The sequence below is a fragment of the Arabidopsis thaliana genome, assembly GCF_000001735.4.
Source record: "Arabidopsis thaliana chromosome 1 sequence".
Classification (NCBI taxonomy): domain Eukaryota; kingdom Viridiplantae; phylum Streptophyta; class Magnoliopsida; order Brassicales; family Brassicaceae; genus Arabidopsis; species Arabidopsis thaliana.
Window position 1 is genome coordinate 25,332,694 of NC_003070.9, and position 11,722 is coordinate 25,344,415.

Consider the following 11,722-nt stretch of genomic DNA (forward strand, 5'->3'; position numbering starts at 1 on the left):
TCGGATCGTAAATGCTTATCATTTAAGTTGAGATTCCTCCGTTACCAAATTAATGTCGGATCAACCTTTGAACTGCTGGGCTTACATTGTGCCTTAAAGCCGGGCCTGACCTTATCTTAGAAGCCCAAAATTGCGGGGTCGGGCCAAATGCGAGATCAGACATCTGGTAAAAAGCCCAAAACTTTTGCTTTACCGGTCACATCAAAGATTATGAGTTTCCCCAAATGTGTTTGTGTCAATTAAAAGGTTAGCGACATAGTTTTAAGTGAAGTTAGCAATTAAAGTGCGGATAGTTGGCCACTCGTGGGACCTTGATTAACTTTGAGAGTTCTTGGCTCAATTTCTTTTATCTACTTCCCCAAACAAAACTTTTTTTTTTTTTTTTGCGTTAGTTATTGAATATCACTAAATCCATACGATTACATTCTAATGAAAATAGACAATTATTGACACCAACAACGAGAGGGAAGCTTAAAGGAGAAAGAAAAAGAAGAAGGCAAGTGACCACTCCTCCTTATATAATCAGCTTTCTCCGATGTCTTCACCGCCTTTTCGTTTAACTTAGCCTCCGCATTCGCCCTCCTCTCTTCCGCTATCCTTTTCGTCGCAGCTAGCTTGTTGGCCAACTTCTCCTCTGCCCTTGCTTTCATCCTCTCCGCCTTCACCTAAACACACGTTCACACATTGTTTTAAAACCTTTTCAATCCATAACGTTATTTTTCTCTTTAACAATTAATAGATCCAATCCATATCAAACCAATCCACACTACTTTGTCTTTTAAAAAACTAAAAAAAGACTGAACCGAAATTCGGATTGAACACGTGTTGACAACTCTCTTTCCACAATTAGACAGAACATCTTACCTCCATTTTCTTCATCTCCATCTCAGCCTTTCTCTTCTCGTGATTCTCCCAAGCTTGTATCTTCACTTCCTCTCTCTTATACCTAATTCCACACAAAAAAAAAAAACTCTCAAACACGAATCACATTAACACATATTAAAATCAACCATAAATTTAACCAATTAACGTTAATCACCTAGCCATGAATTTAGCACGTTCTGCTTCATCCCAAGCCATGGCTCGAGCTTCCATAGCACTCATAGCCTTCTTACTCTCCACAAAACCATTAACCTTCTCACTATTATTACTCTCTACCCTCCTAACCTCCGTCACCGTCTCCATCACAACCCCCACCGCCTCACCACGTTGTGAAGCCCTCACCGGTGAAGTCACAGGACTCCTCCCAACCGGTGTAGTAGCTCGCACCGGTGTAGCTGTTCTAGAAGGCTCTTGACTACCAATAGGAGTCATCTCAGTCCCCATATCTCTCACACAAACGGATCTAATCACAGCCGTTGGATTAATACTACTTTCTTTCCTCCAAACAGATTCACCACAATCAACATTCTTCGTCTCAACCTCCGGTCTTCCCGCCGCCATCTCTTCATCATCATACTCAACGTACTGATCTTCTCCTTCACGTTCTCTCTGTGAAGCTGAAGCTATAAGTCTAAGATCATCCGCGTTCGAGTTTCTCGGCTTATTACTTCTTGAGTGATGACTACTCTTGTCACCACCTCCACCACCTCCACGAGCAAACCCTACACCAGAAAGCCATTTCTGAGCATCGTCCCATTTTGACGGCGCTGGCTTCCCCATAGTAGACCGGTGATGGTTTGGTGTCCGGTTCGAACCTTTCTGAAACTCAAAACCGTTCGATATCTCCGGTGTCGCTGGTCCTATCCATCCTTTGTTATCTTCTACACTAGATCTCATTCTTACGAATAAAATGACACAGAGATCTATTAGAAGGTTTTTATCTATATGGATAGATAGAGAAATGACTTAGAAGGATAAAAATAAAAGATGTGGCGAAGCAATCAAAGAGTCGTCACTCTCATAGGAACCCACTTGATGATGAAGTTGAGAGATTTCAGAAATGTGACATTAATGTCCAGATGGGTTGTTGTAGAGACGAGAATGATAGTGTCTTTATAACTCTCTAATTATCACTATGTTTTTTTCTATCTAAATAGCATAAATTGATATAGACCCACTATTTTTTGTTTTTTTACTTTAAATTAATGTTTTTATTAGAATGCTCAGATCTGGTTTGTGTTAAAAGCTTAGATTAATCATGTGTACGTGGGGAGAAAGTGACTAAGTAATCACCATTAAAGTAAAGCGATGATAATAATGCAAATGCAATGGGAACAATCACAAAACAATTAGGGGGAATCTTGGAAGAAGTAAAGAGTTTGGGGAAAAGGTTAATAATGTAGTTCCCGAGAGAGTGGTATTTTTTAAGATACGACTACTACAGTTGTACTTTTTAACGGTAACTTTAGATTAGATTTTTTTGTTTAGCTGAAGGTGGTTTTGTTGTTGAGATTATAACACGTGTACGGTTAAAGATCTTGGAATGAGTGGCGAGAGATGGGTTTTGTCGGTCCGGGTTAGGGTAAAAGCGGGTCCGGGTTTGACTGACAAGGTCACGTGGTCTTTGACAGGTCTCCCTATTGCTTTTGGTTTCTTATGGATTCAATATTTATGTACTTCTTTTTACTCGCATTTTCTATTTATGTTTAAAGTTTCTAATTTAAAAAAAAAGGGTATAATTGCCTTTGGATGTTAATATGTTATGGATTAATGTACAAAAAATTAAAAAATAAATGTGAATAATGTCATGTCAAAAAAATGTGAATAATGTCCACATTATTTGAAAACGAACAGTGTAGTAGAGAAAACAGTTTTCGATTGATCCGGGTACTTAATCATCTTGTCGATAAAGACATAATGTATGTAGATCTTAGCACATAGGAAAATTTTAATAAACATGGTACATGTTTTATTTTCTTTGTCTTTTTTTTTTCATTACCACAAAATGTATTAGTCAAGTAAACAATATTGTAGTAGTCTTTGGATGTACGACAAGATTGTACATCTACTCTCTTTCGGATAGTATATATTTCGGGTGAAAAATATTATGTCAAACAAAAAGTTGAGATGTGTTGTTATGAGTCTCACATGATAAATTGAGAAATATTGTTGTTCTTTTATATGGGATAGATGATGATAGTGAAAATTTTGAGTCGCAATTAACGACTATAAATCCATCTTTCAGAATTGTAAAAAAAGGTCATATGTTTACCGATTTGGCTGTGGCCAAATATGGTCACGACGTTAACCAAATAAATTCAGTGGCCAAAACCATTTTGGTGGCCAATCGATAATCATTTTAGTAGCCATGAAAAATATCTTGCTAATCAGTGGCTAAATTCCAATTCTTTTGTAGTTTGAAAATTGATGGTTGTATACATGAGTAATCATACATATAATGTTTAAGAATGATTATGACGACAAGAAGGAGATGATAGAATGTGAAGATCAAAGGTAACTTTCGGTTAAATAAATATAATGCATGATTCTCCATCAGAGGTACTAAACCAGCTCTAATGACATTGGTTATCTTGAACCTATTTGTCCAATGAATCTATCTGTTGTATGAAAGTTAAGGCTAAGTGTTTCTCCTAATAATATCACACATTAGAGGAATTTTATCAGCTAGCTTGTGCCAGAGGAAACAGAACTTAATGCTAATATATATGTGTTTAATGAGCCAAAAGAAATAAAGCAAATCAACATTAGCTCTATAAGCAAAACTTTGTAGTCATGGAATTTAAGAGGAAATGAGATGATGAGTTTTAAAGTATTGATGCTCCTGAGTGCTGAATCTAAACAGATCATGTTCGTTGTAGTTCAATGCACAAGCTCCCATTTTACCACTTTACAGATCTGTGTAATGACGTTTCAAGTTTCCTTTACTAGAGCAAACCTAACTAAAATATATTGTCAATGACAAGAACAGAGCAGCAAAAAAAACAGAGAAATTAAGCTCAATTTCCAAATTCTATTTGCATGTCATGGCTATCTTTAAACTACCTAGCAGCGCCTTGACACACAATGGAGCAGAAAAGGCGAGATTTTGCTGTTCCCAGCTTAAGCTACTTGGCTAACAAGATGACTAAGTACCCAACAACTGCTGTAGATATTCCAAGCATTCCACCAGCAATAACCTGACGCCACCAAAATATAGATAGTCTCAAGTACTAACCACAATCATTCTCTTGCTTGGTGTGATCTGACACAATTAGTACTACATACTTACCTGGGGAGGAGTATGACCTAGAAGTTCACGCAAAGGTCTGGTTTCAGCCAGAGGATGCTCTGCAGGAAGTTCATACACAATCTGATTTAGAACCTCAGCTTGGCGTCCAGCATGTAACCTTACACCAGTTGCATCATACATAACCTACCAAACCAAACAATCTTAAATTCTTAATCATCCCCTGAAGTGATATAATCAAGAAAGGTCATTAATTAATTAAGTGATTAGCTAAAAACATACAATGGTAGTGAGAACCAAAGCGATAGCGAAATGTGAACCACCAAAACCTTCTTGTAAACCAACAGCTAAAGCTAAAGCTGTAACCGTTGCTGAATGTGATGAAGGCATACCTCCAGACCCAACAAGCCGTTTCAAATCCCATCTCCTTTCTTTATACCTACACCAAGTAGTTGTAAAATCAAATTTCTACAACTAGTCTGTTTCTTTAACCTAGACAGATATGAAAACGTACCAGGAGGTGAAGAATTTGATGAATTGTGCGATGGTGAAAGCTAAAACGGCGGAAATCAGAGGGTAATTTGTGAAAATTGAGATATAGTGCGAGGAAGATGAAGCCACCGATTCCTCCATTGAATGATGGTGATCGATTGATCTCGTATCGTAGGGCTTTAATCGTCTGATAGCTCTTCTACAGGATAAAGAACATACAGAGAAGACATAAAGTTGCGTGTAGAAATCTTTACCTTGAGACTCCTCTAATGGCTTCTTCTTCCTCAAATTTTATTTTCCTAGTTTTCTCGCTTTTTCTTCGGCAACAAACAACAGCTTTTATTTAATGTTTTTTACTAACAAGTCTACACGACCTAAGTACAGATGAGATTATTACTTTTTTTTATCACCGTTTATATTATAATGACAAAACAGCTACATATCAATAAAGAATTGACATCTGAAAAATTGCATATTATCTGAAATTATATAATAGAAATATTATTTTATAAACTCTGTTGATATGTTAGAAGTTTTTGCGATATTAATATACGTATAGAGCTTTTTATTGTTTAAAGTTTTTATCCAGAAAGAAAGTTTAAATTCTGCTAGTTGGTTCAAAAATGCACATTCACAAAAATATAGCATGCGATATTAGAATACTGAATACACTATCAATCTATGATTGATCAGATTATCAGAATATGCTTCTGAGCTTCTCTGTTTGCTAGAGAATATGCTTTTTAGGCTTTAAGTGAAAAACAACTTGTTCTTTAAGCCGGCGTGGACGTAAAATTCCAAGAGAATATCCAAAATATGTTCTACAATTGAAGTATTTAACAACATGAGTTTACATATATATAGACTCTACACTAGGGCTTAACTACTGACTAGTTACAATTATAGCCTTAGCCTATACTTCTCTTTTGCAAGTCTTTGGCTTTGTTTTGGTGAGTTTCGACTGTTTACTGCTTTGCAGGTTTATGAAGCCTCTGGGAGGCAGCAGTGTTCATCTCAGGTTCTGAACACACACCAGAGTGAGCAAGTGACGGTTCGCTTGTAATTGAGTAGGAAATCAGTCGATATTCTTTTGAGTCACTCGGGTTAGAAGTAGGTTTTTGTGAAGGATAACTCTTGGTATTTTGGTATATTCTTCCTGTAATATGTTATTATCTATTTCAAGTTTTTCTAGTTTATGATGCTTTTGTATGTTAACATTGTGTATTTTGTGTTTTGGGACCAGGAAATGATCTGTTTCGAAACAGAGCATTTAACAGACAAAAGAAACACAACTGTGAACAGTTTAAATACTTGACTTGTTGATATAATCCTGATTAGGTGACTTGGCATATTGGTTCAACTTCTACCTCCAACTATATATAATAGCCAGCTTCGAAAATCCAGTGAGTTTTGGAAAGCAAAAACAGCTCATAATTTCGCCCTCGAGAAAAGGCACCAGCTTTGGATTTCGAAGGTTAAGAGCTTGTCTAGAAAATCACTGCCCCGGGTTATTTGTGATTTTAGGTGTTATTTGTGATTGAAAGACAGCATCATCCAGCAATGGGAACCCCATTTGGGAGAAGCAAGTAGAGGATACACAACATATTCAGCCACTAAAGAGAAAAATCTAACATGGTGGCATTTTTGAAAGCAAACATCATAAGTTTATTCAGAAGCATAAATGAAACAAAGGGCAACTAAAGAGAAACAGAAAGAAAATATTAACTGGCATGGAGAAACCATCGAGCATCCATAAGAGACATGTCGTCAGGAACAGGAAAGCGTTTGAGGGTCTTGGTTACAAGATTGAAGACACAGATGTCAAGGTCACGAGGTGACAATTGGCAGGGACGGTAGTGACGGGTGAAATAGATGGAGTCTGGTTCGATACCAAGGGTATCATTAGCAGGCATAGTGAAACCCAAGTCAAGAAGCAGGGCCTCACCACCAAGAGAATCAACCTCAAGAACAGTGTGGCAGGCGTAATCTGGGAGTTCTACATTAGGATCATACTTGTAGACGCGGAAGCAGTCCCTCTGCCATGGATTACTCTCAACCAACAAAACCTCTCCAGAGGTTGTAACAGCAATGCTAGAATCCCACGAGTGATAACGAGAAAGCATTGAGAATGGTTTATTACCCTCGGTGATGTCCTTGAAGAAACCTTGCGGTCCAGACAGATCTAGGACTTTAACAAAACGACGACTTGTCGAGATATAAAGAGAGTAACGCCCCAGTACCATATAAGATAAGCCATCCAAAAAGTGGGCGTCTCGGAAAAACAGAGGAATGTCAGTGTAATGAGTGTCCCCTTTCTTGCAAAAGCTTATATAAGAGTGGCCAGGGAGGTCGAAGAACCACACCACAACGTAATCTGTTCCACTCTCGTCTACCCACAAAAGGCCCCTCACAGTATCACAAGTCAGATCAGTGGCAACACGGGCACTATATTCCGGGCCATTATATTCCCTTTCAAATACTCTATCTCCCACACGCCTGACCTTACTAGTATCTGACGCAATCGACTCTAGAGACGGAAGAGGGGATCGTTTTCTCGCTAAAGACATCTATGATAACTAAATTGGATCCAGAATCTAACAACAATAACCAGTAACCCGAGTTTGCCAGGATTCGAGACCCTGGAAAGTCTCGCAGTTCCCTATGGATCTTCTTTCCTTCTTTTGGGTTGTACAGCACACAACCACCGTCTTTCGGTAAAAGCATCAGCCATGGAGATCCGCCTTTCTGGGGTAACGTTTCCGACGAGCTACAGGGTCGTTTGACTGAAGAAGAAGATACATTCATTATCAGGCGCAAGGGTTCTCGCGTTTGTGGCCTGAGATTGAGGGAGGCGTGTCACCTTCTGTCTGTAGAAGATACTAAAACTGGGAAGAAAGATTGTTTCTTTTGATATTGATCCGTTCTCTTCTTAACGATTACATGAGGCATAGCTCCTTATTTATACTAAAGTTAAGCCCTTGTAAAACCCTAGTTAACATTACACATGTCATCATCTAGTTACCATAAATCTATTCTTTGTTCATTGTACCTCTTTTGCTTGTGACAATCTTCCTCTTTTGCTTGTGTAATAGGCTAAGGGTATTAAATTTAATGTTTATTTTTGTATAAGAGAATAATTAAAGCGTTTTTTAATCAAAAAAATTAAACACCTAAAGCCGCATCACCAGCGTTGACCAACGTTCCGGTCAATCGAATTCGGTATTAGGGTTTAAACCCAACCGTCCCCCATTTCTCCACCGCGCTTAGCTAATGTTGACGACTCTTCGATCTCGTTGTTCGTCTCTTCTTCTAAATCAATCATGGAAGCTAGCTCCCAATCGCATCTTCGCTTCCTCTCCCTCTTTTTCTTCATCCGCCGGGATCTCTAATGTCTCAGAGATTCTCACACTTCCCGAAGTGGAGAAGATTCTCGCCGACGTGAAAGCTGATAACGTGACTGTGATTCCTACACATAATCATTGTTTCTGGGCTGATTTCACTGTCATCGCCACCGGTAGATCCGATTGGCACTTAAGAAACATCGCTCAAGCTTTAGTTTATAGGGTACATACACATTTCACCTTCCACTTTTTCAATTCCTTCGTTGCTATTGTTCAATTGTTGATATAAGGATGGATAATGAGTACGTGTTTTGTGTTAAGAGTGAATTTGAAGACTAAGATGATAAGAGTGATCATTGTTTTCTTATATTCTTTGTGTTCAATCACAGGCCAAGCAAAAGCAGAAAGGAGCTAAACATGTAATGTTACCTTCTGTGCAAGGGTACAATAGCAAGTGGATTGTCATAGACTACGGTTCGTTTTTGTATCTACAAGTCTTGGTTTTTCATTTTTGATTTGTGGTGGCTGTAATTAGCTCTTATGGATACGTGTAGGAAAGTTTGTAGTCCATGCACTTGATGAGAAAGCCAGAGGTTATTTCAATTTGGAAAGCCTTTGGTCTGCTGAATCCTCTGGTACTGATACTTCAGATCAGGTAAACAATTGAACGCCTTACATATAGATTTTGTATGGCTGATAAGTGGTTACTGCTAATTTCGTGAATAAAAGCTGAAACTTTTAGCTTGGGGTTATGTCTATAATGGAGATAAGAGATTTGATTATGTCATGAGCATTCGACAAGGACTGTCTCTCGAGTATTTGATTGAACCTAGCCAGTTATTAAATGTCATATCTGATGCTTCTCTTGCTACTACAGAATCTCTTTTAGTATTGATTTACATTTATCTCCTGATCTCTTGAAGCTCTTTACATTCTTCTGTTTCTTTTGTCTACCTTTCTCATCGATTCATTGAGAAAACAATTCAGTAGCCTAGGTTAATGTCTTTATTGATTCCAAAGACACCTTTTTGTTCTTGCAGGATCTCCAAAACGTTTTTGTAAAGGTCCGACCAAAGAACAATTCGAAAAGGAAACCGGCTAAAGTGAGTTCTTGATCCTGTCCGATGGATACAATTTCTCATAAACTTCTCGAGTCTAGACGAGTTAAGAATAGGAGGATTTTAAAGCCTATTAAGTATTTATCTCCTTAATATTTTTTTTTTTGGTAAGTTTTATCTCCTTAATATTTGTAGTCATCTATCTATTTTTTCCTTAATATCTTTGCTTAAAAAAAATAAAAAATTTAGTCATCTATCTATTTTTTTTTTCTTTTTTAAATATGGAAAAGGATTAATCTGTCTCTCCTCCTCAAAAAAAGGAAACGAATTTATCCCTCTTAATATAAATAATCAAATTGGCAAACTTGGGAACAGACACTCTTGAATCTCTCTCAACATGGTGGTATCCTTGTCTTTGCATGCGTCTTCTTCTATTAGGAAATCGAAAACAAAAGCAAGCTTATGTCTCGATTCTTTACCAGAAGATCTTCTCGTGGAGATTTCTTCATGTACCGGAGCTTCTTCCTTGTCAGCGGTTCGTAATCTCAGACTAGTTTCGAAATCGTTTCGACGTATCTGTGATGAAAAGTATGTTTTCTACCGACTATCCCTCAAAGAAATCGAATTTCTCCCATGGCATGAGAACAGTGCAAAATTCATCGAGAGATGTACCGAGAGTAGAAACCCCGAAGCGTTGTTTCAGAAAGGATTCATTAACTATTTTCGAGATAAACTTCAAGACCGAGGACTCGAATATTTAGCTGAAGCTGCGGAAAAAGGTATCAAAGAAGCAAAATATGTCTACGGGGTGATTCTAATCTGTCTTGGAGGCAAAACAAAACAAAAGGGTTTCGAGATCTTGTCTTCTGTTATAAAGCAGTTGATGTCAACTACAATGAATGAGTTGGTGGAATTTCGATACAAGATTCAAAAGATTAGATACGGTTTTTGGTGGTCTGACAACACGGTGGTGGAACAACTCAAAACAGCCTACGTTAGTGAGAAGTGCAAGTGCGATTGTAAAACCAGGATGTTATTATTAGTAATGAATCGTGGTTGGTATTTATTCGGTGATGAAACCGACTTGGATTTTTCTTCTGCTTGTGAGTTATATCTGGTGCATCATGAAGTTGAACTTTTCTTGAGATGATTTAGTGATCAATGATGTATTAAACTAAATTATAACTAATAAAGAGTGATTTTTGGTTTTACTTTCGGATACATTTATACGAGGAAGAGTACAATGGCCAATACTCTACTGCTTCTTATTGCATGAACCTAATACTAAATATAAATCGTAATACATAGCTTCTTTTGGTTATAATCTCAACCACTACTCTAGATTGTATTCTGAAATAGTACATAAACCGAAATTTTCCTTTTGAGGCCAAAAAATCTAAAATTGATGGGGAGATATACTGGGCCTGTGAATTTGAACCGAACCGATTTGTCCGAACCGAACCGAACCGAGGTTTGGACAAATCGGTTCGGTTAAGGTTAATTGAGTATAACCGATCGGTAAGTGTTTAAAATCATTTCGGTTAACCGAGATTTTCGGTTCGGTTCATGAGAACCGAACGGTTAACCGAAAATAATAAAACCCTAACCTAACCTAGATTACTAGCCGCCTACTCTTCTTCTTTGTCTTTTTTTTTTTTGATTCACCGGGAGACGGAAGCTCCCGGAATATTATTAAAAAAGAAAAAAGAAAAAAAAACAAAGCTTACAACCGGACTCGTCTTGGTCGCGTTGACCCAAGACTATCCTCATGCAAAATCACCTCTAAATCATCCGGAACATCAATAAGAGAATGAAAACCTAAAGGTAAAGAAAATGCATAGTTAGCTAGACCGTCGGCTAGACGATTAGCCTCCCTATACACGTGAGTTATTCGGACAATCCAGTCCTTCGATAATAAGCCATGGCACAACCGCACCAGGAACGACAGCGGATGTTGATCACCGATCCCTGTCTTGAGAAAACCAACTACCAACTCCGAATCAACTTCGAGCTCCACACGAGTCAACGCCTTAGTCCAAGCTAGGTAAAATCCATAATAAACCCCCCACAGCTCCGCTAAAGGCGCTGAGCATCTCCCGATATTAAGCGCAAAGCCTCCACACCAATTTCCAGCTCCATCCCGTATCACACCACCCGCCGTCGCTAACCCCGGGTTTCCACGAGAAGCACTCTTCTTCTTTGTCTGATAATGCCCGTTCCTTATTCTTTTTCTTCTATTCTTCTTCTTCAATTCTTCTTCTTCTTCTTCTAAATGACTAATATCATTCTTCTTCTTCGATTCTTCTTCTTCTTCAATCCTTCTTCTTCTTCGATCATTCTTCTTCTTCGATCCTTCTTCTTCTTCTTCTTTTCTGAGTTGGATTCGTCATCTGAATGCTTTCAAATTGATGGTTGGATTTGATTTGCTTTAGTTTCTTCTTGCTTTTTCTTTGTGGTTTTGGATTCCGTTGATGATGCCCTTCTTCTTCACTGTTGATTTGGATTTCAATCTAGAAATGAAGGCTTTTCACCATTTTTCACAAGTTTTTTTCCTTTTTTTTTTTAACACCCAGACAAACCGAAAAACCGAATGCCAAAAACCGAATAAACCGTGTCCGAACCGAACCGAACCGAATCATTAGTCGGTTCTATTCGGAATAGATTTCAATTTCCGAATAACCCGAGAAACCGAAAAACCGAAA

The 11,722-nt window shown here is 38.0% G+C and overlaps 4 protein-coding genes, 1 long non-coding RNA gene and 2 pseudogenes across 8 annotated transcripts; 2 read left to right on the top strand and 5 right to left on the bottom strand.

Annotated features, from left to right (window-relative positions):
- Nucleotides 1–364: 364 nt before the first annotated feature.
- Nucleotides 365–2,332, bottom strand: AT1G67590 (Remorin family protein). Of its 2 annotated transcripts, NM_105426.3 has the most exons (3): nucleotides 1,040–2,332; nucleotides 865–946; nucleotides 365–665 (listed from the first exon to the last, which is right to left on the bottom strand). In NM_105426.3, the coding sequence occupies exons 1-3, from the start codon at nucleotides 1,777–1,779 to the stop codon at nucleotides 444–446; spliced, it is 1,044 nt and encodes a 347-aa protein (NP_564900.1). In that variant the 5' UTR covers nucleotides 1,780–2,332; the 3' UTR covers nucleotides 365–443. The 2 variants fall into 2 exon arrangements, with proteins under 2 accessions (NP_564900.1, NP_001319334.1); NM_001334317.1 differs by having other exon boundaries at nucleotides 365–946; nucleotides 1,040–2,250.
- Nucleotides 2,333–3,541: 1,209 nt separating this feature from the next.
- On the bottom strand, nucleotides 3,542–5,054 carry AT1G67600 (Acid phosphatase/vanadium-dependent haloperoxidase-related protein). The gene is made up of 4 exons (NM_105427.4): nucleotides 4,644–5,054; nucleotides 4,412–4,568; nucleotides 4,172–4,315; nucleotides 3,542–4,079 (listed from the first exon to the last, which is right to left on the bottom strand). Exons 1-4 carry the CDS (start codon nucleotides 4,760–4,762, stop codon nucleotides 4,008–4,010), a joined length of 492 nt encoding a protein of 163 aa, NP_176927.1. The 5' UTR covers nucleotides 4,763–5,054; the 3' UTR covers nucleotides 3,542–4,007.
- A 333-nt stretch (nucleotides 5,055–5,387) lies between these two features.
- Nucleotides 5,388–5,699, bottom strand: AT1G08947. The gene has a single exon (NR_139527.1). It is a non-coding gene; the product is annotated as an other RNA (long non-coding RNA).
- Nucleotides 5,700–6,342: 643 nt separating this feature from the next.
- Nucleotides 6,343–7,548, bottom strand: AT1G67610 (annotated as a pseudogene). The gene has a single exon.
- A 111-nt stretch (nucleotides 7,549–7,659) lies between these two features.
- AT1G67620 (Lojap-related protein) lies at nucleotides 7,660–9,389 on the top strand. Its single transcript, NM_105428.4, has 4 exons — nucleotides 7,660–8,185; nucleotides 8,352–8,436; nucleotides 8,517–8,617; nucleotides 9,003–9,389. Exons 1-4 carry the CDS (start codon nucleotides 7,892–7,894, stop codon nucleotides 9,075–9,077), a joined length of 555 nt encoding a protein of 184 aa, NP_564901.1. The 5' UTR covers nucleotides 7,660–7,891; the 3' UTR covers nucleotides 9,078–9,389.
- An 18-nt stretch (nucleotides 9,390–9,407) lies between these two features.
- On the top strand, nucleotides 9,408–10,550 carry AT1G67623 (F-box family protein; the record flags this gene model as incomplete). The annotated part of the gene is made up of 2 exons (NM_105429.2): nucleotides 9,408–10,137; nucleotides 10,380–10,550. The coding sequence occupies exons 1-2, from the start codon at nucleotides 9,418–9,420 to the stop codon at nucleotides 10,548–10,550; spliced, it is 891 nt and encodes a 296-aa protein (NP_176929.1). The 5' UTR covers nucleotides 9,408–9,417.
- A 193-nt stretch (nucleotides 10,551–10,743) lies between these two features.
- Nucleotides 10,744–11,373, bottom strand: AT1G67626 (annotated as a pseudogene; the record flags this gene model as incomplete). Its single annotated transcript has 1 exon — nucleotides 10,744–11,373.
- Between the last annotated feature and the right edge of the window lie 349 nt (nucleotides 11,374–11,722).